General features: G+C 53.6%; 10 protein-coding genes across 10 annotated transcripts; 4 read left to right on the top strand and 6 right to left on the bottom strand.

Moving 5' to 3' along the window:
* Window positions 1-49: 49 nt before the first annotated feature.
* On the bottom strand, window positions 50-2645 carry BO70DRAFT_379481 (MFS transporter; the record flags this gene model as incomplete). Its single annotated transcript, XM_025545351.1, has 7 exons — window positions 2420-2645; window positions 1346-2375; window positions 1057-1262; window positions 874-905; window positions 714-753; window positions 111-532; window positions 50-75 (listed from the first exon to the last, which is right to left on the bottom strand). Exons 1-7 carry the CDS (start codon window positions 2626-2628, stop codon window positions 50-52), a joined length of 1965 nt encoding a protein of 654 aa, XP_025399642.1. The 5' UTR covers window positions 2629-2645.
* Window positions 2646-3014: 369 nt separating this feature from the next.
* Window positions 3015-4473, bottom strand: BO70DRAFT_336012 (DUF453 domain protein; the record flags this gene model as incomplete). The annotated part of the gene is made up of 2 exons (XM_025541083.1): window positions 4337-4473; window positions 3015-4274 (listed from the first exon to the last, which is right to left on the bottom strand). Exon 2 carries the CDS (start codon window positions 4269-4271, stop codon window positions 3015-3017), a length of 1257 nt encoding a protein of 418 aa, XP_025399641.1. The 5' UTR covers window positions 4272-4274; window positions 4337-4473.
* A 486-nt stretch (window positions 4474-4959) lies between these two features.
* On the top strand, window positions 4960-6892 carry BO70DRAFT_336009 (MFS transporter; the record flags this gene model as incomplete). Its single annotated transcript, XM_025541082.1, has 3 exons — window positions 4960-5126; window positions 5179-6163; window positions 6218-6892. 3 exons carry the CDS (start codon window positions 4960-4962, stop codon window positions 6542-6544), a joined length of 1479 nt encoding a protein of 492 aa, XP_025399640.1. The 3' UTR covers window positions 6545-6892.
* Window positions 6893-7233: 341 nt separating this feature from the next.
* Window positions 7234-9140, top strand: BO70DRAFT_336008 (uncharacterized protein). Its single transcript, XM_025541081.1, has 2 exons — window positions 7234-7633; window positions 7705-9140. The coding sequence occupies exons 1-2, from the start codon at window positions 7570-7572 to the stop codon at window positions 9021-9023; spliced, it is 1383 nt and encodes a 460-aa protein (XP_025399639.1). The 5' UTR covers window positions 7234-7569; the 3' UTR covers window positions 9024-9140.
* Window positions 9099-11627, bottom strand: BO70DRAFT_32025 (dipeptidyl peptidase III). The gene is made up of 8 exons (XM_025540471.1): window positions 11502-11627; window positions 11241-11442; window positions 10405-11188; window positions 10303-10352; window positions 9815-10253; window positions 9688-9761; window positions 9608-9631; window positions 9099-9563 (listed from the first exon to the last, which is right to left on the bottom strand). Exons 1-8 carry the CDS (start codon window positions 11591-11593, stop codon window positions 9174-9176), a joined length of 2055 nt encoding a protein of 684 aa, XP_025399638.1. The 5' UTR covers window positions 11594-11627; the 3' UTR covers window positions 9099-9173.
* A 395-nt stretch (window positions 11628-12022) lies between these two features.
* On the bottom strand, window positions 12023-13812 carry BO70DRAFT_336004 (fungal specific transcription factor domain-containing protein; the record flags this gene model as incomplete). Its single annotated transcript, XM_025541080.1, has 2 exons — window positions 12023-13088; window positions 13139-13812. 2 exons carry the CDS (start codon window positions 13810-13812, stop codon window positions 12023-12025), a joined length of 1740 nt encoding a protein of 579 aa, XP_025399637.1.
* A 955-nt stretch (window positions 13813-14767) lies between these two features.
* On the bottom strand, window positions 14768-18314 carry BO70DRAFT_387071 (TPR-like protein). Its single transcript, XM_025545878.1, has 10 exons — window positions 17901-18314; window positions 17647-17845; window positions 17458-17490; window positions 16954-17412; window positions 16336-16900; window positions 16226-16284; window positions 15952-16189; window positions 15429-15905; window positions 15195-15374; window positions 14768-15146 (listed from the first exon to the last, which is right to left on the bottom strand). The coding sequence occupies exons 1-10, from the start codon at window positions 18210-18212 to the stop codon at window positions 14897-14899; spliced, it is 2772 nt and encodes a 923-aa protein (XP_025399636.1). The 5' UTR covers window positions 18213-18314; the 3' UTR covers window positions 14768-14896.
* A 687-nt stretch (window positions 18315-19001) lies between these two features.
* Window positions 19002-19841, top strand: BO70DRAFT_31967 (uncharacterized protein). Its single transcript, XM_025540445.1, has one exon. The coding sequence runs from the start codon at window positions 19125-19127 to the stop codon at window positions 19644-19646; it is 522 nt and encodes a 173-aa protein (XP_025399635.1). The 5' UTR covers window positions 19002-19124; the 3' UTR covers window positions 19647-19841.
* A 157-nt stretch (window positions 19842-19998) lies between these two features.
* On the top strand, window positions 19999-21923 carry BO70DRAFT_387070 (3-oxoacid CoA-transferase). Its single transcript, XM_025545877.1, has 5 exons — window positions 19999-20493; window positions 20558-20944; window positions 21001-21345; window positions 21417-21514; window positions 21585-21923. The coding sequence occupies exons 1-5, from the start codon at window positions 20037-20039 to the stop codon at window positions 21810-21812; spliced, it is 1515 nt and encodes a 504-aa protein (XP_025399634.1). The 5' UTR covers window positions 19999-20036; the 3' UTR covers window positions 21813-21923.
* Window positions 21924-22729: 806 nt separating this feature from the next.
* BO70DRAFT_428983 (Zn(II)2Cys6 transcription factor domain-containing protein) lies at window positions 22730-24015 on the bottom strand (the record flags this gene model as incomplete). Its single annotated transcript, XM_025548030.1, has 4 exons — window positions 22730-23654; window positions 23720-23782; window positions 23865-23878; window positions 23938-24015. The coding sequence occupies 4 exons, from the start codon at window positions 24013-24015 to the stop codon at window positions 22943-22945; spliced, it is 867 nt and encodes a 288-aa protein (XP_025399633.1). The 3' UTR covers window positions 22730-22942.
* Between the last annotated feature and the right edge of the window lie 1058 nt (window positions 24016-25073).

The raw sequence follows: 25073 nt of genomic DNA, 5'->3' as shown, positions 1-25073 counted from the left end.
GACTGGCTGCTATTTGTACTGAGGCGGTGTCGCGTCCCGGTCCATGGGATTACTGGCGAGACTCCCCTGGTTCCACTGATTATAAATATATACTAGAAGCTTCCACACACGAAAGAGGTCATTGTCGCGGAGGCTAACGGGGTTCACTGTAGAATTTGGGAACAACGTCGGGTGTGCTTCCAAAAAGCGATGGATGTACCAGATCATGTTTAGGACAACGATATTTTTTGCTGTCACTAGACCACCGATCCGGGGTGGCGAGCCAGCATCAAACAGCGCCCCATATAGGGGAACCTCAGTCGTAGCAAATAGTCGTGACACTGTCACCGGCGCCGGTCTTGTGGTTGATACAAGGCCAAATACCGCCTGGCGATCATTCACCCACTGGTTGAGGAGATTGCTCGTGTTGGGGTCGGTGTAGAACAGGTCATTTATCTGGGATGTCTTTTGGAAGCCCAGTGCTCCTGCAAGGGCGCGTGCATCTTTATCTAGAGAGTCCGCAAACTCCTCTGTGTAGGGGATGTTGTAGTTGCTGTACTTTGTGTTCATGATGATTGTTGCTTAGATAGAGCTGGGGAGTAAAAGAATAGAGCGTAAGGGACACGGAAGATGGAGTAATGGGTTGGGAGAAGTAAAATGATGCAGAAAGAGACATCATAAGGGGAGGTGGATGAAGACTGCAGAAGTTGTTATTGTTGTGCAGGGCATAGTACCTTCCTGTTTTGATTGGCATTGAGGCATCTGACTCAAATCCTATATGGAAAGTACAGCAGGGAGAGGAAGAAGAAGAAGAAGGAAGAGAGAGGAAGAGAGAGGAAGAGGGAGGAACAGAGAGGAAGAGGAAGGAAGAGGCAGTCACTGGCAGGCACAAACCTGAGGCACCGCTCGGATGTCCCTCCCCCAGCCTAGTAGGTACTCAGTAAGTAACACCACTTTATCCATCCCAGTGTATTTCTCCCCTTCCCCCTCCCGCTCCCCCTTTCTCTCCACCAAAGCTGACCACCGTCTCAAAACTCCACATGAAACCGTCTACTCTCGCGAATCCGCTCCCCATACAGATACAGGAAGAACGGAACCGGCAGAAAAGCCACGGATATAAATCCCAGGACCGAGTTCCCCCAGCCGACTCCCAAGGCGCTGAACATGGCGTTGCCAGCCAGAGGGAGCAGAGAGCCGAAGAGACACCGAAGAATGGTGCTGGAGGCGGTTACTGACGCGGCGTACACGGTGTACGCGTCGACTAGGTACATAGAACTGGCCATCTGGTTGTTGTCAGTTGACCGTTTTACAGCAGTCGCGTCGATAGTCATCGAACAGAACACGGGAGAAGGAAAAGGGCACTCACATAAGTCACTATCATTCCCGACCCCACAAACCCCGTCCCAATAATCGGCACAATCCAATGCGTCTTACTCTCTGCTGTCCACCCATACCAGAACAGTCCGATGGGGACACAAACCCCCCCAATAGCCAGAGTAGGCAACCGATACTCCGGCTTCGGCTCCCCGCCATTTCTCTTCGTCAGATACGCGGACAGTCTCTCCACAGACACACCGCAGATAACAACCCCGACCGCAGAACCGAGTGCCAGACCCAGAGTCGCCAGACCCGACGCCCCGCTACCGAAGCCATACTGGTCTGCGAAGACAAGCGGGAAGGTGGTGAAGCATAGGTACATGTAGCTGTACACCACCGCAGCATAGAGGGACAGCGCGAAGACAATCGGCGAGAGAAGCATCTTCAGGGGTCGCCAGATCGAAAACGTGAATAGCTCGCGGGGCGTTCGCCCCGTGTCCAACGCGGAACGGAGATTCGGGTTGCCTGTTTCTTTGCGCAGACGCCGCGTCTTTTGCTGGAGCAGCACGTACGGGTAAGACTCGTGTACGAAGAGAATGACAACCACGGCCACAACACCCGCCAATATAGCCAGCAGCCAAAAATTCCAGCGCCAGCCTGCCGCTGGAGTTAGATAGCCTCCGCAGATGGGCCCGATGGTGGGTCCGAGGACTGACCCGAGGACGTATGCTGCCATGGCCCCGGCGCGTTTCTCGCGGGGGATCATGTCGGCGATAGACCCTGTGCCGAGGGTAACGGGGCAGGAGCCCCAGACACCGGCAAGCAGTCGAAAGACGATCAGGGAGGGGAGAGTATTGGCGACAGCGCAGGCGATGTTGAAGATCACGAAGAGAACCATGCAGATCTTGTACAGCGGTGCGCGGCCGTATAGTTCGGAGAGGGGGGCAATAGCAATGGGTCCGAAGGTGTAGCCCAGGAGGTAGACGGTGGTGATAAAGGACTCGAGGGAGGCGTTGGTGGAGTGAAAGTGGGACATGATGTCGGGGGCGCCGGCCGAGCTGATGGTTGAGCCGATGGGGCTGGATGGGTTAGCTGTGGCCGAGACAGTGGGTGGTGTACGCACGAGAGCATTGTCATAACCGAAACAATGGCTATGGTCATCGTCTTCTTGGTAGCGGACCAGTTCATCGGATTCTCAGGGTCATTGGGTCCGTCGAAGTCGACAATATTGGGATCTTTGGTCTTTTCGTCGGCGGATGAGTGCTCGACATCGTCGAGCTGGGTGATGGCTGACTTGAAGCCAGCTTCTGGGGCTAATGTGGTATCTGACATGATGGACTAGCGAGAACAATTAAGGTAACGCAGAGACTGACTGTTCAAGTATAGGTAATATTGGATTGGAGGGCCCGGTAGGAAGTAGTTATATACCTCGCTGTTTACTGTTTACTTGGAGAAACCAACGCACCCAGCTAGACCCAAAACACCCCCCCCCCCCTCCTTATTCGACTCAAAGTCCAGTACGGATTTTACTAAACCAATCTACCCAATTACTTACCCAACACCTCCGCGGAGGCCAGGACGCCGACAAGCCCAAGCTCCGAGATAGACCTGCCGCGGAGTATCCGCGGAGTGAGTGAGTGGGCCGGCCGATCAGCATGACATGACATCTGATTAAAGAACAACCACCCATCAACAATACAATATCATACTCAGCCAACTCACCCCTTCCAAAACACCCTCCCCTCCATCAACCGCCTCGCCGTCCGAAACACCGTCGCGAAGCTGACATCCCCCCGCTCATCAAACCTGGCATCCACCTCCAAAGTCCCACTTGCATGAGCAATCACCAACCCGGACCCCGACCCCGACCCCGAGTCCGCCTGCCCATCCCCATCCCGAACCACACATGTCGACACAACAGTCCCCTCCATATTCGCCGCCGTAGCCAGCGCCAACGCCACCGTCACCGGGACCGCCTTATGCGGCTGTCCCACCGACATAGCACGCACAACGACATTCCCATTCCCAACCAAACCCTCCCCCTCCCCCTCCTCCCCACCCCCAGGTCTCGAAACAAACCCAATTTTCGGCACACTCCCCGGGACGTCATCCTCCGTTCCAGCCAGACCCATCTTCACGCCCGCCTGACGACGAATAGATTCCAGCTGGGCTTTGAGGGACGGATGATCATCGATCTGCTGGGGGGTGAGGACGCCCGAGACGCCGAGAGCGGAAGCCTCGACAAAGCAGCAGGGGTTTCCGGCGTCGATGCACGTCACGGGGACGGCGTCGATCGTGTCGATGTGGTTTCCTGTGGGGAAGAGATGGCCGGTGCGGGAGCCGGCGGGGTCGATGAAGCGTAGCTCAATCCGGCTGGCGGTGCCGGCGACGCCGTCGATCGCGAAGGAGCCGTCGGCTTGGGCTTCGCCGTCGATGATGGGGAAGTTGGCGTGGATGATTTTGTTGGTGTTTGTGTTGAGGATGCGGACCGTGGTTGTGGTGGATTCGGAGGAGGAAAGGGGGATCATGCCGGAGTCGATGGCGAAGGGGCCGACGGCGGCGGACATGTTTCCGCAGTTGCTGGATAGGTCGACGTGGGGGGTTTTGATCCCGAGGGAGATGAAGGTGTAGTCGACGTCGGCGTCAGGGTGGGTTGATGGCCCCACGACGCAGACTTTCGACAGGCTGGAGATGCCCCCGCCCATGCCGTCGAGTTGTCGGCCGTAGGGGTCGGGGGATCCGATGCAGCCCAGTAGGATGGGGTCCCATTGGGTTTGGTCCGGGGGGAGGTCTTCCCGCCGGATCATGATGGCCCGGGATGTTCCCCCGCGGTAGTAGGCCGCGGGGAGGCTCTGTTGACGGCGGGCTTGGGTGAACCGTTGCATTGTCGTGGACAGGGGACGGACGCACTGGTGGGCGAGGCGCGGACTGGCGGAGGGGCGGACGGCGATTCTTAAGGATTGGAGGGATTTCATGATCTGGTCGGGTTAGTATCGTATCCGATGACTCCGAGCTTCTGGGGCCTATAAGATTGACTCACTAGGGTTGTGTTCCCACTCTCGAACGCAGCGGCGGATACCCTGATGCTGATGTTGTGCGGGGAAGGATGCCAAATAAGTTATAACAATAACATTCAGAGTGGCTGCCTTGTCGTTTGGCCGCCCGGAACGATCCGAGCACACCCTACAACCCTCGGATGGTTCCGTCGCCTGCCATTGGTACTATTTAACCCTCATCAGCCAATGCAGCCTGCAGCCTTACCATAGCTGGCTGGCTTGTACCCCGTATTTGCATATTCATTGACATCATGGCCCCCCGTCATGCCATTGAATCCCTAAGCCGCTTCAACATCCTGCGACGTAAGTCTCCCGGCAAACACCTCTACAAAGTTTGAGCCCCCGCAATGTATAGTACTATAGATGATCCGCAGGAGTCAAGCATGATCAACGTACCCAAGTACCGATTGCGCAGGCTGGACAAACCCATCGCCAAGTACCCTGTCAGCTTGTATGTTGCACACATCACTTCCCCGCCCTCAGCCTCACGGGAAACTCCATAAGATGTGAGCTTTTCTCGGAGTTCCGGTCCCTTTACAGCGCTGCGTCAGTCCTCTGTTGAAATCTGTCTCGCAATCAGCTGAACGGCTGATTCTCATTGTCGATAATGCCAGACGACATAGCCCAGCCGGGTTCCAGCCATGTTGAGAACAGCCCAGATGCTATCCCAGGAGTGCCGAGAAATCCCATCGAGTATGCAGCCTTGGAGAGACAGCTTGTCCGCAAGGTCGACTGGCGACTGATGCCAGTTCTAGTGTTGATGATCGTCCTGAAGTTGACAGCCCCTCTGATATCGCCCTGCGAATCCTGATGCTGACCCCACCAGCTACCTCGACCGCAATGCGCTTCCCAACGCTCGCGTCCAGGGCATCGAGACCGACCTAGGCCTCAAAGGCGATGACTACAATGTCGCCATATCGGTTCTCTTTGCCGGCTATATCGCTCTGCAGATTCCCTCCAACATGCTTCCGACCCGGGTCCGCCCCAGCATTTACCTCCCCTTCTGCATGGCTCTTTGGGGAATAGTGAAGGACTTCCGCGGGTTGGTCATATGTCGGTTTTCCCTGGGATTCCTCGAAGCACCGTTTTTTCCCGGAGCACTGTTTCTGTTGTCGAGCTGGTACACCCCCAAAGAGCTGGCCACCCGGACGGCGGTGCTGTATACCGGCAGTTTGCTGTCCGGGGGCTTCGGGGGACTGGTTGGTGCAGGGGTCCAATACGGGCTGAACAATGTACATGGACTTCTCTCCTGGAAGCGGCTGTTTATCCTCAAGGGCATCATTACTGTCGGAGTATCCCTGCTATCCATCTTTATCTTGGTCGACTTCCCATCGACAACGCGGGGCCTCGCGGATCAGGAGCGGGCGATCGCCATCCACCGACTGCACCGACATAGCGGCACTGTTGACGAAGCAAAAGGACCAATCCTCCAGGGCATCAAGATGGCGATCGTCGATTACAAGGTCTGGCTCCTGACTGCCATCATCATCACCAAAACCAGCGCAGGCGCCGTCACATCGTTCATCCCGACTCTGGTTGCAACCTTCAAATTCAGCGCGGTTCAATGGCTGCTCATGGTCGCCCCGCCATATGTCTTTGCCGCCATGGTCGCCCTGGCCATCTCTATGTCCAGCGACAAGCACTCCGAGCGTTATTTTCACTTGGTCACACCACTGGTTGCAGGGCTAGCGGGGTATACCATCGCAGCGACTAGCACGGCGTTGGCACCGCGGTATTTCTCGCTCTTCCTGATGCTCGGAGGAGTGTACGGGAGTTACGACATCTCCCTGGCGTGGATGGATTTTCTCGCGGTAGGACCTGAAACGCCTCTCCATCCACCGGGGAGCCTGATACTGACCATATAGATCCCCCGACCCCTAGAAAAACGTGCTGCCGCATTCGCCATCGCCAACATGGTCGGGAACTTCGCCCAGATCTACTCACCATACATGTATAACGCCAACACCGGCCCACGATATCTAGCCGCGATGGTAGCCAACTCCGTATTCGTCTTTGCATCCATCTGCGTGGCCACTGTGTTGCGCTTCTGCCTTGTCTGGGAGAATCAGAGGTTAGAGGCGGCTGAGATGGCGGGCAGGGAAGCTGAGCCTGACTCCAAGCCGGGGGATGTGGTCCAACGGGGCCCGGGTGGGGTGGTGAGATTGAGGTCTGGGTTTAGATATACGCTATGATCGGTTTGCTCCGGTAGGAGGGCTTTGTATAAGCTGTGTCTTATTTGTTGATATCTTGTTGGGAGGAGAGGCTTTGCGGCTGGACCCTGCTTGTGAACTGATGAGTCGAGGGGTTATTACTTGCCACGGCTCGAGATGAAAGCCTCCAGGTTGTCGCTGGTTGGTAGGTGCTTGCTTTCCAGACAGAGGAGGTTGAAGAGGAGAAGAGAGAGAGAGAGAGAGGAGAATCCCGGCTTAATTACCAGTGGCGATCACCTGACCAGGCACACGCTTCACGCACTTGCAGCAAACAAAACAACCCAACAGCACGGTGCAGAAACCAACAGAAAAAGGCCTTTTTGAAAGTACTACTAGTATATGCCTTGCGCATCTCACCTGCATATCACACGTTTTATCAATGTCAAAGAAAATAAAGATAACCTGTCTGCCCAACTGCACACTTAAAACGCTTGCATACCACCTGTTTCCAGGAGAAAGTACTTAGTACATAGTAGTAGTGAGTAGTTCCCATGTAGAAGAATCTGCATTAATATCTATATAAAGATCCAGTAGTTGCTGCGGGCACCAACAGGATGATCCGATTTACCGCCAGCCGGGTGCATATGCACCCACACCGTGACACCCGACATCATTGTCTAGTCTGCTAGCCGCCGTGTCTATGGGTGCTACAGTGGTTGAACAGCAGCAGCATCACACAAGCCTTTCTATCATTTGCCACGACACTTTGACTAACAGATGTACCATGGACGCTAGAATTGACACACCACTAGGCTAGGTGAGGTGGCCCCAGATTTAGCCGCGCAGCTACGAATGGCGTATATGTAGTAGGGAAAGCCTGGCAGAAATGGGGGCGCCTTCGAGATCTTATGTTTCTCAGGCTGACGTTTATGGTCGAAAATTGATTCTGGCAAGGACTGCTAGATGACCTACGAGTCTGTCGAGTCGAATCAGAGACAGACAGACAGACAGTTGGTGGCTGGTTTGGATCTGTCCCCATACTATCAAACAGGCTACTATCCTTGGCTATGGCAAAGGGTATCATCAATCTACATATCGGACACAAACCGGATCATGGACTAGCAATATCTGGTACGCGTCTAACCCTCTTCTCTTCCCAGCAAGCAACTCTGACTTCATAATTCACTAACCGCTCCATACAGTGGACGGGCGAGAATCATCCACAGGCGCCCCAGAAACGCAGGACATCCTCCCCAATGGCCTGGGAAGCTGCCCCAAGAACGAAGGACCCAGATGGTACAGTGCCTGGCTCTCGGCACAATTCAACGAGCTCCCGGCCGAAGTCTTTGACATATTCCACTCCGAACACGAGCACTGCACCCCCGGAAGCCACTGGGACCTGTTCGTATCCGCCTTCCTCGCCATAGCCGAGAGCATAGTATCCACCAGCAACATAACCATCGACGGGGTGATCATCCAGCTCCTGGACAAACAGCTCATGCCAACCGATGCCTCCCCAGAAACCCTCCAGTACGCGCGCTACTTTATCTTCAGCGTTCTGGGCTGGCAAACCATGCTCTTCCAGCCCGCCCGGCCCACCGACCAGCCACAGCAACAGCCACAGCCACCCCAGCAGCTCGCAATCAACGAGCAGAGAGGATGCTGCGAGTTCACGCACATGGATCTCCAGCAGCCGATGGGCGTCTGCGCACACGAGCCCCTCAGCGAACTCCTCATGGGTTTCGGGATCCTCCTCCCCGCCACGAACATCTGTCTGAACGACGACCCAGACGTGCAGCAGGTCTTCCATCACCGGACAGAAGTCAACGCCAAGACGTTCAACGCGTACAGCCTGAGTTCTATCGCCGGCATCAGGATCAAATGGGTGGATGCGCTAGCGTGCCACTTGGAGTTCAACTCCACCACGAAGGAACTGTCGCTCTTTCGATTCCCGTCGTTTTGTCTGCTGAGTCTGGAGTCGTACGCTCGTCGACGACGTCGAGGGTGCATCCACGCCTGCGCTACGACCAGCAAATTGCGCTGTCAGTGGGCCACCGAGGAGGACGTGGATCAGCTGCTCCGCGAGATCCTTCTCTCCTACCGGCTGCTTTTCGCGCAGACGAAGAAAGCCCGTCGGGTTTTTCGCGCGGTGGATCCGTTCGCGCACGGCCCCAGGGAGAGTCGCGATTTGCTGTTGGGGAGCTTGTGTGGGAAGAGGAAGAACAATGATGACCGCAACAATAACAGTGATATGATGATGGTGTTGTGTGGATTGGGTGTTCCCCTGCAGAAAGAGACTTATTGTCTCCCGAGGGATTTTCCCGTCCTGCGGTATCGGATTACCGTCTTGCAGAGGCTGTTGGATACTACCACGGCGAGAACGTGGGCTCAGCTATGGAGGGATAAGAGGGATTCGGCGAACTGGTTGACCTTCTGGGCGGTCATCTTTTTTGGCGCCTTTGGGTCGTTGATGGCCTTTATGCAGGTTGTTTTGCAGTTTGTGCAGTTGTTTGTAACGTAGTTGGTGAGTTTGGACAGGTGGGTATGGGTGCTTGGACTGAATTGGCGACTGAATTGGGTTGTGATAGAGACAGAAGCGCTGTAATAGGTTTGTGGAGTCGCTTAAGATAGGCATAGCTGAAGCTAGAAGGTGTGAACACCCCCCTTTGTTCTATTCTATTTCCCTTTCGGCCCAGCTCTGGATAATACCCCGTGCCGTAGGTGCATACTCCTTCAGTTTCACATCACCCCCCTCGAGGAATGTGTTCGCCTGACTAAATGCCAAAGGTGGATCCTTCTTGGAGACAACAATATCTCTCCATCGTAGTGCCTCCTCATCCACGTGCGATAAATCCTCATAGAAGAGTCGACAGTTGGAGATATCGGCTGTGCAGCGATAGATGTGCAGTTTCAGAAGCATCCGGCCCAAGGAAGGCTTGCCATGAGAAATAACTCGGGAGCGATCCACCTTGACGGTCAGTTTCGTGTTCTCCATGTCGCATAAGACGGTGTATAGACCGTCGCTGTCGCGAAGGAGATGGCGGAGCATTGAGAAGTGCGCCTAGTACGTCAGAAATATCAATATAAGGAGGCTAGGCGGCTTACTCGACTGTGTGCTTGGCCCCATTTCTGTCAAATATTGGATTAGTATCTTTGCAGAAGTGAGTAGGGGGACGCAGACGTACCTTCGTCGTGGGATCATAATTCTCGAGGCCTCGGAGTCCGTCGACGCCCAGCTGGAGGTACATGTTATATGCGACTAGAGGTGTATGATCAGCAGCATAAACCAATGGACACATCGGATAGACTTACTATCATCAGGCGTAACCTCGCTCTGTGCCGTGTATCCGAAAATCCGGAGGATATCCAGATCATCAATGAGATAAGCGCCCACCAGCTCCGCTCTACATTCATCGACCGTCGTCGCTAGGTCATTGAATACGCCTGTCCAGGTCTGCCCGGGTCGATACCACGAATTGACAGGGTTCCCGGTGAGAGGGTCGACCGGGGGCTGGTTTTGATCGAAATTCAGACTTCCGTCTGAGGATTCAGTTAGGAATTTCCCCGTTCCATGACCGAGAATCTCATGCAATACCACCCAGATATAGTAGGCGTGGAACCGATGATTCTTGAATGTGGATTGCTCTTGTTCATCCACCATGTGGATGCCCCGTGCTCGATTGCTCTCGGCGATCATTCTGTTCGAGAAGATGATGTTCTTGTAGCCTGTTTCCTGGCGGATGTCGTTGTACTGCTCATGTCAGTAAAGGTCCTAAATGGCCGCGTAATGAGCAACTGACATTGGGCAGGTTAATCCCAGGAAAGATGATGCTGGAACAGTACACCAAACCTTGATAAATCAGCTATTGCTCTCCCACCAACTTCCAAGAAATCTAACTTACTATGAATACTCGAAAAGTCGGGCGGCTCGAACAATTCTTTCTCGAACGGCCCTTTGGCACCATCCTCATCCCCATCCACCCACGGAAGCTTATAAACCAGAGTATTCGCCCTGCTGGCAAGATTATTCAGTATCCTCGTCTCCCCTGGATCCGGGATCCCAACAATCCCTTCAAACTCCGCCCGAACACCCAACGGGTCCCGGTACGGCTCGACGAAGCCGAAGACCGATTCCACCGGCGGCGCTTTGTCCTTGACCCAAATTCGTTGCGAGGCGCGATAAGCCTCTAGATCGCCGGTTTGGAAGCTGTCGATAATTTTCTGGAGCATTTCCGTCTGCGCCGGGCTCGAAGCATGGGGGATAGCGGCTTGGAGACAATCACAGATGTGTGATAGCTCGTTTTTGTGGTCGCCTTTTGCAAGGTAGATTTTTGTGCCGTTGGAGTCGTGGGTCTGCAGAAGGGGTTTTCCCTCCGTGATGGATGCTTGCATGATGTCGTAGCAGTCCGCCCCGATTCTTCTCAGACGAGTATTCTCCGGCAGAATAGACTGCTCCTCCATGACTCTCGCTACCACCGCGACATCCTCCGCAGAATCCAGACAGTCTGCGCCCAGATAATAGGCCGACTGTGTCAAGGGCCCCGGCCGGCCTAGTCCCTGTGGAAGAGCATCAAGCATGGGCCCTTTAACCTCCTCCAACAACTTCCTTGCCGACGAGGACCCACCCGCCAATTTCTCCAAACATCCCCCCGTCACGTCCGGCGTGAACTTCTGGTCTCCGGATCCCTGTGCCCCATCAGCTGGTGCAAAATCTAACAGAAAATGCGATATTCCTCACGTAGTAATTCCCCACATTCGACAGAAATGTCGCCGCGTAATCGAGGAACCGCTCTACATCCTGGATATCCACTCCGCTTTCCGCAGCGAGTTGCTCCCAGTTCCCGTCACAGCTGCGGTATAGCGATATGATAAAGTCGAAGATGCCGGTAGCTTCGGGGGAGACTTGCCGGAGGATGATTCGCGTGCTGTTCCATGCTGCTCTTTGTGTGGAGGGTTTGTTAGACTTTGGGGTGTTGGGCAAGGGAAGTGGGGTGCATACTTGGCCAAGTGATGCGCGTAGAGCTTTTCCTGGGCGCTTAGGCTGGCAAAGGCGGGGGAGATGGACAGTTGGTATATTTGGGGAGTGGGCATTGTGGTGGTGGGTTTCAATGGATGGGAGTTGGAGGTGAAGGAGAGATGATGGTGGTGGTGGGGGGGGGGGGGGGGTTGTTATGGGATGAGGGATACCCCGCACGCATGGCACTAGAGGCGTTTAGACCGCCGCTAGTAGACAGGGGGCATCGTCTTGTGGCGTAGTTCGCATGGAAACTTTCTGCCCTGACAGATGGATCATGTAGGATTGCGTCCAATCGGACTTGAAAACACTTGGTAGATCGCATGAAAGTTTGATTGTGATGAAGTGCACCTTGAAGTCTAATCTATCGATCTGACCAGAGTACCGCCTAATGCAGCAATTTCTTCGATTATTTCCTTTGTAACTATGTCCAATTAACAGCCCTGCAGTTAGTTACATGTAAACTCAAACACCACCAGGGTTGGAGTCTTAATGCTTATATGCGATCAGAAGAACGAGGATGCATCGATCCCCGAAAACAGATCATCCCACTGGAACCCATCCAGCAACATCAGCTCCTCCAAGCCCTGAGCTAGTGGGTTGTAATATAATGGCTGGCCGTTCGCGACTGAAGTCTGATCCGGACTGCCACTCATTGGTTCACCTCTTGTGGATACCGAGGTTGTATTCGAGACGAGGGTTACAGATTCAGATCGCTCCATAGACGCCGGCAAGGCATTGATCGTCGGGGCAGTTGCAGAAACAGGGGCATTTCCCAGCTGTGGCGACGCGGATACCGGGGCCTGGCGATGCTTCTCCAAGACCTGCATGAGCGAATCATATAGATTTGCCGCCGCGAAGGAATACCTCCTCGCGTCATCGACAATCCTCAATGCTTCGGCGATCTCACCATGTCGGATCTCATTCTGTAAGGAGCCCGACCCCGACCCATGAATGCAGGCGTCCATCAAGAGCACGATAGTAGCCATGAAGACTCCGTACAGGAGACCCGATAGCCGTTGACGGATAAGCACGAAAGGGTGGCCGGTCCGTTCGAGGTAGATTTCCGTGCGAATGATCTGGCGGGCGGAGTTGAGACACGCGTCGCGGGAGGAGGCGTAGGTGGGGTTGTTGTTTGGTCCGGAGGTGAGGTAGGTGAGGTGCAGTTTGCAGCGCTGGGTGTGGATGATGGAGTTGAGGAGGTATGCTTGGATGAATATGTCTGTTTGGGAGTCCGGGTTGTGGTCGTATTGCTCGAGATGGAAAAAGGAGGGGATGTCGTGGATCAGATGGTCGAGTTCGAAGTCCATTGCCATAACGTGAGTGTGGTAGTTTGCACCGCCGGCGGACATGGGGTTACGGTCGACGATGTTGCGGGAGATTTCGGCGATGCGGATGCGCTGGAGGAAGTAGGACATTTCAGTGGGCTGGGATATGGGGAGGTCTATAGGCAGTTTGTTGTTGTTGAGGAGGTCGAGGTCGTTGATGTTGCGGGGTTTTTGGACCATCATTTGGCGTGGGTGGGATTGATATACGCCTTCACCGGGGCTACCGTGTCGTACAGCGAGCAGCCTGGGGTGGTTAGTGATGATGATTGTTGTGGGGATGGAGAGGGGATGTACCAGTCGGTAGCGATCAAGTACCACCATACTCGACGGCCAACTTCAGCCTGGAGGGTGTTCGCGGGGGCTGAATTGGACTCGTGGTCGATACGGTGGAGTCCTATCTCCCGGCCTAGCAATAGGCCGGTCGAGATTAGAGACCGGTAGCGCAGTGAGACGCCCTCCAGGTTGCAGATGATAAAAGACAGAATTATGATGCCCTGGATGGTCTCCAGTGCCAGTGCCGGGCCATCCTGCACCGCATTGAGCACGTCGTGTGTCGCCTTGATCCATAAAGGCGTCTGCGCGTTCGCTTGGGTCGATGATTCGAAGAGAGAGCCCTCGTCATCGAGTGATGTCCACACGTGCGTCGTGCTGGCAATAATACTGAGAAGTAGGACTAGGTGGCCCGGCTTGATGGGCTCTTGACTGCCGATCTGTCGGTAGACGTCGTCGATGACACTGGGCAAGGAGGGGTGATGTGTCACATGATGTATGTAACCGACGTTGGCTATGAACTTGTCGAGAAGCAGTCTGGCCTCATTGTACCGCGGTAGCCATACACATCGAGTCGGTTTACCCCGGTGCACTGAGTAGCTGGGGGCTTGCGGGATGGCCTGGATACTCTCGACCTTGAATACTATGTCATCAATGTAGACGGGTTTCTGTGGTCGTAAGCAATGTATTAATGACATTATGGAATGAATCAACGCACGGAAAAGCTCTGGGCCATGGAAACGCGCTCTAGATGGGCGACTACCTCGCCCACTTGACCCGGGCCGAACGAGGGAGTCTGCCCCATGTCCCGGGACGAACCGGGGTCAGAAGCTGGCGACGGCAAGGGAATGACATTGTCATTGTTATGAGTATCGCGCTGTTGTCTGGTGCTCTGGGCCACGCGCTTCTCCAGTTCTTGAGCGAGTCTTTTCAGTGCTTGTACCTCCGCCAGCAAGTCCCCCTGATCCAGCTGTGGTGAATGTGACGGTAGTGAGATGGGAGTGGGCGAGGGTTGTTGCTGCAGGGTCGGCGGATGATGTTGACTGGGGGTTATTCTCCGATGCACACGGGCATTTGGGCCAGATCCTGAAGCAAAATGGCACGTCTTACCGCGTGAGACGCAGTTGGTGCAGGGCAGGGGTCTATCGCAGCGCAGCTTGCGGCTGCGGCAGAACTCGCAGGAGTAGTGGCCTTTGCGATTTGAGCGGGTGGGCTCGCCTGGAGCGGGCATGACAGGCTGGCGAAGCGGTCATATTCTGTGGATTCAAGATGGGAGTGGTAGATGAGATTCCGTGGGAATGCCGTGGAGGAAGAGATGTTATATGCTCGGATCTCCGCTTCCCTTCCGCGGAAGTTCCACGGACGGCGCGATCGGCGATCGGCAATCGGGGCCGACTTCTGCGAGATGAGCTTAGCTATTCGCAGGGACCTGACTCACAAAGCAAATACCTGATTCCGGGGGGACTCTCGGATGGGTCCAAACCCCAAATAAATTAGTTCATAGAAAATGCCCGAACACGTGAAAGATGAGCAGTATCGATGCCGGATACTGTCATTCAACCTAAGAGATCACGTGACATACACAGGTATAGACTGGGTCATCCACCAATCAGAGATTTGTTGTATTTTTTTTCGATGGACTCCATACTCCGTCCTCATTCCTACAAGTCCCCTCCGCGATGGATTGGAGTGTCCAATTCGGACTCCGGACAGCCGGGCATTGATCCTATGCTACCAGCCTACCATACAACATTGACTGCAAAATCGCGGTTTCCAGTCCGATCACCACAGCATCCAGGGAACAAGCTCCTCGAAGTCGGAAAGTGCATCTTTCCCAAGCACCTCATCGCCTTCTAACTTCAGAATGTCATCTTTGAGATCCGCCGCTTTCTCCAAGTGCTCCGTGCTGTCTTTATCTTTTCCAAGCGCACCGACGACACAAGATAGCTTATAATATGCCCGGGCTACGTGGCGCAAACCTTCAATTGGGGGCAGTCCTTCCGCGATCTTGATACACTCGTCTAGCAGTTGGCTAGGAAATTAGAGGATGGTCCGACATGGCTCAAGTGTCTGAACTTACCACGACAGAGCAGGGTTATCTCCTTTCTCGAGGATGTCTGCAACCTGATACAGGGAATCGCAGACTTTGAGACGCTCTCCCAGACATTGTCTGCGAAACGCGAGGGCTTTCGAGACAAGGTTTAAGGCCTCGTCTTGCCGGCCTTGTGCCATCCTGATGCGGCTGAGTAGAACCATGTCCCTGAATCAATAAGGTCAGTACTGTAGGGTCATCTTACGTAGAATTTATTCGTACCCAGAAAATCGTGGATTGCCTGTCTTAAGGAAGGTCTCGTCGGTAAATTTTCTCAGCGAAGGACAACGCTTCAGCATCTCTTTCGCCTCGTCCGCTTTCCCCATCCGAAGAAGTAAGCTAGACATATTACTGTAAGAGTTGCCAATGCGATCGCTGCTGTTCTTCAGTCGAACGTCGATAGACTTTTGGAGGTAATCCCGAGCCCCATCAAGGTCTCCGAGCTCGGTGAGCGCGAGACTAAAGTTTACTAAATTCGCAGCCAGAAATACATCTTCGCTTGAAAGAGCGGCTGAGCGCAGCTTGTACGCCTTTTCAAAGGCTGCTAAAGCAGTCTGGGGGTGGCAAATATCCAAGTCAATCAGGCCCTGGAGATCGACAGCACTTGCGTATGCGAGAGAGCTTTCGTCGGAAAACTTTGCGAGAGCGATTTCCACGTACTTTCGAGCGATGCTGTAATTCTCTCGCTCGTACAGATACCTAATTTGATCAGCATCTAGTTGTCCCCGCAGTGCTTGGGACTTACCAGCTGCATCGCAACAGAAGCTCTGCAAATGCCTGGTTGCCCTCAGGAAAGATACTAAATCTATCATTTTGCTTTGTGAGGTTCTCAAGATGTGGTAGGCTTGCTTCGCAGCGGGTCCACGATGCAACCTGGTGGCCAACGTCGGCGCTATACGTATCAGGAAAGTTCGCTTTCAGAACATCGACCAAGACAGAAAATACGTCCCGTCGTTCATCGAGACTCATGCGACGGATTACCGCTCTTTGGACAAGCCGATGCATCTATACGATTCCACTTTCACTGGACTTGTCGATCAGAGCTCCTTGGAGTAAAGCCTCCTCGGCATCCAAAAAGCTGCATAGTAAGTTAGCATAAACAATCTCAATGTTCTGGCATGATCCTCACTCAATCTCATCCTTTGCAAAACGGAGGCTTGAATCTTCCGCTTGGGCAGGCCCTTCTTTGAGCAGCGATTCGTTGATATAGTCAGGGTCCAAAAAGGAGAGAAACATCAGGAGGGTTTTAGCATCTCCTGATAGCCGACTTAGGGACATTTCCCAGACTGTTGCTAGTGTATGGTTGTAGTTCATGTTCACTGTGCTCCTTGAATCTACGCTTTCCGAGTTTCTGTTGTATAGAGGCAGAAAGTCGTGCAAAGGGATCTTTCGCTGAGCAATAAACCCGCCGATTTGGTTGAGCGCCAAAGGCAGCCCTCCCAAGGCTGAAGTAATAGCAGCTGCTTTTTCTTGGTTGGACTGTGTATCTGGATCAAGTCCGAGAATATTCAATAGTGCTGCAGAGCCGGTTGTGGTGTCGAATGGCGCGACTTGGATGCCATCCGATGCCAGGCTAAACACTGCTGCGGGATCACGGCTTGTCAATAAGATGGCTCCAGCCGCACTACTGGGCCACACCTGCTTCAGCACACTCAAGTCGTCCGCATTATCTAACACCAGAAGCCAACGGCTATCTTGAGATACAAGTCAGTTTGTTATACCCGTACCGAAACATAGAGTCGCCTACTGGTTGATGATAACCAAGACTTCACCTCCAATGTCACAGCATTGTCATCGCTCTCCACTCCTGGCTCAATAAGACCCAGAGACTTAGCAATTTCGCGGAAACTCTGGCCAATTGTGATCGGATTATCTGAGGAAATCCAAAAGATCGAGTCGAATTTGTGGCGGGAGGCATTGGCGTATTTGAGTGCGATTTGGGTCTTACCCACACCTCCCATTCCGTACAAGGCAAACGATCGCAGCGATAAGTTCGACGCATTCCCTGTAAGTGCGCCATCTATCCGTGAAAGAACATCCTCCCGGCCCCAGAAACGTGGACTTTCCGAAAATGGGATATGATGGCGGCCTTTCGTCGCTGTTTCGGGCCGCTGTGTATGGAAGTTCGTCATCAAGTCAAGAATCTCGTGGTATTTCAGGTTATCCTGTCGCATCCTGGTGAGCTCAACCTCGCTCTCGATCGTCGCTGACAATCTTTAAATTCGCTGGACCGTCCTGCTGAAATCCCCACTGAGCTCCGACCATGAGTTACGTAGTAGGATCGCTTTTCTCGATCAGCAGATATACAATGTATAGCGATCAGAAAGCAAGGCAATAATGTAGAAGAAAGGGGAAAGAGCTCTCAAGCGAAGCTCACAGAGACAGGGGTGCAGAAAAAGAAGCGAATAAAGCTGACATGTGGGATAAGATCGGCTCTTACAATGCTTGTGGCTGCGGAAAAAGTGGATGGCGCGGGCGTAGAAGCAAATAACCTCAGTGTAAACAGAGAGTAGCGATGCTTCTAGATCCTTGTCCATAGGCACCGCCTTCTCGTAGGATTTCAGACGCGGTAATGTCAAGCTCAGTTCCTCCAACATATCTGAGACCTCCTGGATAAGGCTCCCCGCAGAAGAAGCCAGCTACACTGGTGTTGGCTTTCATCTCACAGAGATGTAGACTGGAGGATTCACGTACAGTCAAAATCATCCGGATACTTCCCCAGACAAGAGCTGTAGCAACCGTCCCCGCACCAAAGGAGACGGCGAGCACCGCTGAGAAGTCGTTGACCAGTTTGAAAGTCGGTTTCAAGCGGTACATAGAGTCCAGGGACTTCCTCCCTCGCGGCCCAAATGGTTGTAGTATCTTCGGGTCGTTGAGCAACTCGTCCAGGCTCCCCGTTTCCAGTATCGATCGAAAGTCATCGTCTGCAGCGAGCTCTTCGCGATAATTCTCCAAGGCTTTCTCCCACAAGGGAGACAGCTTAGCATCGGAGTAAGCTCGAGTCATTGTGCCTGGTGGTAAGGTCGCGACATGCGAACGAAGTTGAGGTTGCGGGAGGAATCCAGACTGAAAGGAGACGAGGGGAACCCTCTGCCCTGAGGGGTCTTGCCGTCATTATGCTTAAGAAAAGCGACATTGTCCAGCATTGAAAAGTGACATGGGTGACAGGGAGATGGAGCAAATCAGCCGGGCGCATTACGCGCCAGGACGACGATGGCCCCACCGCCGCCGGTGTCACGGGGGATCGGCCCTGCGTGATTGGACTCTGCTTGGGAGTCCAGAACAACACTACTGTGCCTGTGCAAGTTACTTTGATGCTGTCTGGCTGTCTTCCCCTCCTGCCCCTCGTCTCAAGCCAATCTCGCCATCCAGCCTTATCGGTTTCCTTGTGGACAATGCAATGGCCCTGCGAGACTCAACCTGTACAAAGGTGAAGCTGAAGCTGTGATGTCCATCTTCCATCGTCCATCAAGTACCAATGCCAGATGTTCTTCTAGATCGAGGATGCTAACCTGGAAACTACGAACTTGGGAACAACACGTGTCCTCTAGGATTTCCTCTTGTGTTCCGTGCCTTGATCTGCCTTGGTATAGACACTACAATCTGCGGTCTCTAAATACAGATCCTTCCTCGGAAGTTATTACACCAAAACAGCCACCTATCTGGAGTTGATCGTCTACACCCTGACATGCGAGATACTTGCTATGCTCCTGTGTTCAGCGATCCATCACCGTCTATACGTGGTATGCTAGGATGAGGTGTCGGGATTCTGTGTACTCTACACTGGCTAGGGCAGAACGCATCACTATACCATGGCAGTGGCAGCTGGGCGAATTCTCCCGGATGGGCCCAACTACCTCGTAGCCAAAGAGACAGCCACCGAGACCCTGAATAGACCAGGCAAACAGACGATGGGAAATGAGAATGTCATACTATGGATGTCGGGTTTGGGGGTTTGAACTGGACAGCAGCTGGTGGACGATGAATGCCACTATGTACTCGAAGTCTCGAACATCAACCGACCGCAGCGGGCCGGGCCTCAGGCACAAGCGCGCAGGAATTGGTTTCCACACCAGAGACTTTCTTTCCCCTGTTCCTGAGCAATGTGCCAATGACAAATGGGTGAGTGCCAGCATTTTCAATCGCAATCGCCCCTTGAACCCTATAATTCAGAATCCCTCGCGTCTTGCTAAATCATCACTGGCGAGGATTGCCACCATGCAGCAATTTCTCCTCGTTACCCCAGACCCCACAGAGCGGTCGGGTCGGACGCGGCATCGGCGAGTTCACCCGACGCTCAACTGCCATTGCCTTGCCGACGCGACTCCCGCTGTCGGAATCGTAAAATACGCCGTTTCCATGACAGACCCTGTCCCCAAACATGCCCCGACTGAGCCCGGTGCCACTGCCACAACCACCATCAGATCGGTGCAGTTTTGACCCGGAGAACTTCCCTGCAGACCCTGACGCATTGGGCCCTGCTGGAATGGCTTTTCATCGGGCCGGGGAAGGCAACCAGTCGCGGGTCCCCCGCAGAGCGCCCGCAGGGAGAATGTTCACCCCGGCGGGCGTAACAAGACAATACGGCGAGGCGTGGGGTCGGCTTCGGAAGGCGGCAAAGCGAAGCAGGCGGACAGGCCCGGATAATCGCTTTTGTCGGCTGCCTTGCGACCCTCACTAGCCGATGCGGAGGAGCGGTGATGCTTTCCCCGGTTACTTTTATTGTTGCGCGCCCTTCTTCTTTCTGCCTTCTTTCTTTCCTTTCCCCAGTTTCACACTCACTGCAGATTCCCCCCCCCCCCTTCATCCCCAAGGCTGTTCGACACCACCATGTCGCGGTCTTTCCCTGCGGTGTTCCGCCCCGTCTGGCGGCGGAATTTCTCCGTCTCCACCTCCCGCCGCGCCATCGATAAGCTATGCCCGTCCGCTCAGGAAGCCATCAAGGACATGAAGGGCTCGTCGACCGTCCTGGTCGGTGGCTTCGGCTTCGCCGGTGTGCCCACCACCCTGATCGATGCCGTGCGCGATCGCCCCGAGATCAATGATTTGACCGTCGTCTCCAACAACGCGGGTATGCCCGGTGTTGGCCTGGGCCAGCTCCTCGAAAGCAAGCAGATCAGCAAGATGATCGCTTCGTTTATCGGTGAAAACAAAGTCTTCGAAAAAATGTATCTGACTGGTGACCTCTCTCTGGAATTGACCCCTCAGGGCAGCATTGCTGAAAAGTGTGCTGCCGGCGCTGCTGGTGTCCCTGCCTTCTACACTCCCTCTGCTTATGGAACAATCGGTATGTCAGCCCTAATTTTAATGCTCAGTCCCAGTCCCAGTCTTAGTCAAAGCTAACTGTTTAGTGCAAACTGGTGAACTCCCCGTGCGTTACAACAAGGACGGCTCCGTGGCGATCAAGAACGCGCCCAAGGAGGTTCGCGAATTCAACGGCAAGAAATACATCCTGGAGGAATCGATCTTTGGCGACTACGCCCTGGTCAAGGTCCACAAGGCCGACAAGCTCGGCAACTGCCAGTTCCGCAAGTCTATGAACAACTTCAACGAGGCCATGGCCAAGAACGCCAAGTTCACCATCGTCGAGGCCGACCACATCGTCGAAGTGGGTGAGCTCGACCCGGAGAGCATCCACGTCCAGGGCATCTACGTCAACAAGGTCATCCAGAGCACCGGCGAGAAGAAGATCGAGAAGCTCACCTTCGCCAAGGACCCCAGCGAGATGCTCCAGGCTGGTAGGTTAATCCTTTTCTGGACATATCCTCAACCTAGTTGCTGACTGAACTCTCAGGTTCCGGTGAGGCCACCATCCGCCGTGAACGTATCGTCAAGCGCGCCGCCAAGGAATTCAAGGACGGCATGTACGTCAACCTCGGTATCGGTATGCCCCTGATCGCTCCCTCCTACGTCTCCGAGGGCGTGGAGGTCGTCCTCCAGGCCGAGAACGGTATCCTGGGTCTGGGCGGCTACCCCAAGCCTGGCGAGGAGGACGCCGACCTGATCAACCCCGGCAAGGAGACCGTGACTCTGGGTCGCGGTGCTTCGGTTTTCGGTTCCCACGAGAGTTTCGGTATGATCCGCTCCGGTCTTATTGACCTGACCATGCTCGGTGCGCTGCAGGTCAGCCAGTACGGAGGTATGTCTCCTAGCAATCTTCTTTAAATCACCCCCGCCCCCCTCGAGAATACCCACTAACCACTCCCTCAGATCTGGCCAACTTCATGCTTCCCGGTAAGGTCAAGGGTATGGGCGGAGCCATGGACCTGGTTTCCAACCCGGAGAAGACCAAGGTCGTTGTTACTATGGTAAGACCCCCTTCTATAGTCATATCCCACCCTCCCATATCAACCCCACCCCACTAACAAATTCAATCAGGAACACACCGACAAGAAGGGCAACCCCAAGATCCTCCCCGAATGCACCTTCCCCCTGACCGGCCCCAAGTGCGTGTGGAAGATCATCACCGATCTGGCCGTCTTCGAGGTCAGCCCCACCGAGGGTCTGACCCTGGTCGAGCACGCCGAGGGCGTCTCCGTCGACGAGATCCGCAGCAAGACGGCCGCGCCGTTCAAGGTCGCTGAGGATCTGAAGCCCATGCTGTAAATGTAATTGTATTCTTGCATTGAATTGCATCGCATTAGATGAGTTGATTAAGGTATACCTAGATTGGATTGGATAGGGTTGGATTGGGTTTTGTATATAACGTGGAATGACAGTATTACTATTACTATTACTATTACTACCTACCTTTGAATTTTCCTGGTATCTTTGTTGCTATCTTTTTTGTGGTGGGGTTGGTGTTCATTGCAGACCGATTGCCCTGCACCTCGTTAACTATAGTAATTAGTAATCAAGGTCCATAGGAATGCCAAGGTTAAGAAAAGGGATAACTAACAAGGATAACTAAAGGTCCAGCTGCGCTTCTATACTCCGTATACCTACCTATCTATCTACCTACCTACCTTACTACATCTACCTTACCTCACTCATCTCCTACCTAGTATATAAGTACCATATATACATTTACTGTCTTGTCTACTAGTACAGAGTACATTTAGACTTTTAAGCTTAGTAGACTTTAAGCTAGACTTTAGACTTTTAAGTACAGTACATACGTACATACATACATACATACATACATACATACAGGAAACCATGATCCCCGCACGCCATGCACATCCCACCCAATTTCCAATTTCCAATTCCTCATCCCTCGTCCCCCACGATCTCTTGCTGAATACGGTCATATGTAGATGGTAAGGTACTAGATGTGGGGAGCATGTCATTTCAATTATTTCGTACACTTCCTCGGGTTTCCCTTCTTAATAGTTATAATGTATAATGGGGTAGGTAATACGTAGGTAGTTTCCAGATAGATGTTAAGTACTAATTCTCATGATAGAAAGAAAGTGAGAGAAAGAAGGAAGTCAGGTTGGTTGGTCATTCTGGATAGTCAACTCAAGTGTCATGTCTCAGGTTGATTTCCGTCATAATTTATATGACTGATATGATAACCATTTGTCTGGAATTCAGCTGATATCCACTATGTACATGAACATAAATAAATTAGATCAGGGTTTGTTATATTCATGACTCTGAATATAAACGGATTCCTCCCACCCCATAGACAACAACAGCAACAATAACAGCTGCTGCTAAGTGCAAATAACCTCCCATTTCTATGTGTCATCGTCAACAACAACACTAATAATTGTTCTATAATATAATACAGCCTACCACAGAAACTGCTGCTGCTGCTGAAAATTCACCGCGGGTGCGCCCTTCCATAAACTCTGCTTCTGCTGCACACTGTTCCCGAAGTCATGGAGATTGTCGCGACGCGCATTCTGGTACTGTATTGCCTCGAATACGGGGTCGATGCGCGGGCGGGTCTCTCGTTCGGGCTCGAGGTTGGTCGGACTGCCAGAGGCAGATACTTTAGCGGAGGATAGGCCGCTGGCGTCTTCGGGGCTATGGGACATCGTTGTCTCGATGTGATGGAGGTGATGGATTCCTGGGAGGTGGTCCGGGGATGGGTCGTGACGGTCGTTGAATTCGGGAATGGGTAGTTGAGGGTCTCGGAGGGGCTCGGTGTCTGGTGGTGGGGGGAGAGAAACTGGAACTGAGATAGACGGATGATGTTGATGTTGATGATAATGCTGCTTGACGGACTCCGGCCCCCGCGAGGGCTCTCTCTGATTCAGACAATCCTGTTGCCAGTCGCGGATGTCCCGCACCGTGTGCAGAGGGAATCTCTTCCAGTAGTCGGTGCCTCGTTTCGCGCCGAGACGGAGAGGGGACGTGTATGTGTGTGGTGGTGGGGTGTCCGGGACGGTGGCGGAGAGGAGGTGGGAGTCCGGGATGTCGGAGAGGAGCTTCAATAGCAGGCTTTCCGTCTCGTGGAGGCGTTGCTCTAGTGCTTCGATGTAGCCTTTCGCGGGGCCTCTGACAGACGGCAAGCATGAGAGGGTATCCTGGGGGGGGTTGGAGTGATTGGTATCGACGCCTACCGTTTAAGCTGTTCGGGCCAGTCGCACGGCCGGTTGTGCTGGTGGCATTGGGTGCATATCGGCCTGGAGGGACAGTACATATCCATATCAGCCATAGTCCTTCTTTCATCTCCCATGAACCTCGTCCCCGGACGTCAACACTCACTTATTCCCACTACACTAACACCAACAGTCAGCCAAGTCCTCCATCACAGGATCCTCGATCCCCGTCCACTCACCTTCTGTTTCCGAAACCGGCACGAATTACAGGCAACGGTGATGCGCGAGACCTTGCTGGTCGTCTTGGCGGGAGCCATGTCGAGAAGCCGTCAGTCAGGCAGTCGGAAGTCAAGACCAAGTCCGGACGGTTAATGGTTTAAGGACGAGATGCACGACGACCGGGAAACAAGAGAGAAGAAGCACCAGCGTTATCGTCCCCATAATAAGTACGGCCGTCCATCCTACAGATCGCGCCTGCCGCTTCGGGCCAAGTGCTGCCGTCCGGTGGGGCCACGGCTCAACGCTTAGCCGACCGTGCCTTCCTCTCTGGGTCGGCACGTGCGTCGGGGTCAACGATCTTCCTGTTTGTTCTGCCGGGTTCCCTTCATTGGATGTTTCATACGGAAATGTATCTTGAGATACCCCATATCTAATACTATCATCCATTGGACATGTACATACATATATATATATATATGTATGTATGTGTGGTCCCCGACAGGAATCGCACATGTCAACACTGAACACGTTCTAACTCCATCCAGCTAGACAGCCGGAGCCACGGCCAGCATGCGGGGACTCCAATCTGCCTGTCGGATCACCGCAGGACATCCTTAATCCTCCGTCCATGCCGGCCAATCCTGCCAGGCTGGAAGCCTACAATCTAACCACTAACAGTACTGCTACTCCGGACTACTATCTAGTCCTCCTGCTGTACGGAGTGTTCGCTACTGCGATGGATCATGCACGACTGTAGTTCCGCTGATTAAGACACTCGGGCAATCTTTCAGCCACAGACAGCTATGCCCGAAAGGGATGCTTTGGTGATGATGGGGAGACTGCGATTATGGGGCGGGGAAGAGGTTCTCTTGCTCGAGGTGTTCTATGGAGAGAGTACCGAAAATCACTGGGCTGGATGAGAGAGAGTACTAGTACTCCAGAGTATCTGTCTCGTTTGCTCTACATCCGCAGCACCAACATGCGGTTCGGTCTTTCCCCTGGATTCTGTGCCTGGGACACTCGGAGCCTGGTCACACTCCCCGGTGCTGTGGTCCGCTGTCTTGATCGTGATCTGCAGCCTGCCCAGCCTGCCTTCGCCTCGGATTCTTTCTTCAATCCTCCCAAGAAAGTCCGAAATCCATTCCAAACCAAGCCA

The sequence above is a fragment of the Aspergillus heteromorphus genome (assembly GCF_003184545.1).
Source record: "Aspergillus heteromorphus CBS 117.55 chromosome Unknown BO70scaffold_11, whole genome shotgun sequence".
NCBI classification, from domain to species: domain Eukaryota; kingdom Fungi; phylum Ascomycota; class Eurotiomycetes; order Eurotiales; family Aspergillaceae; genus Aspergillus; species Aspergillus heteromorphus.
The sequence above is the reverse complement of the archived record's forward strand: the minus strand, read 5'-3'. Positions and strand labels throughout refer to the sequence as shown.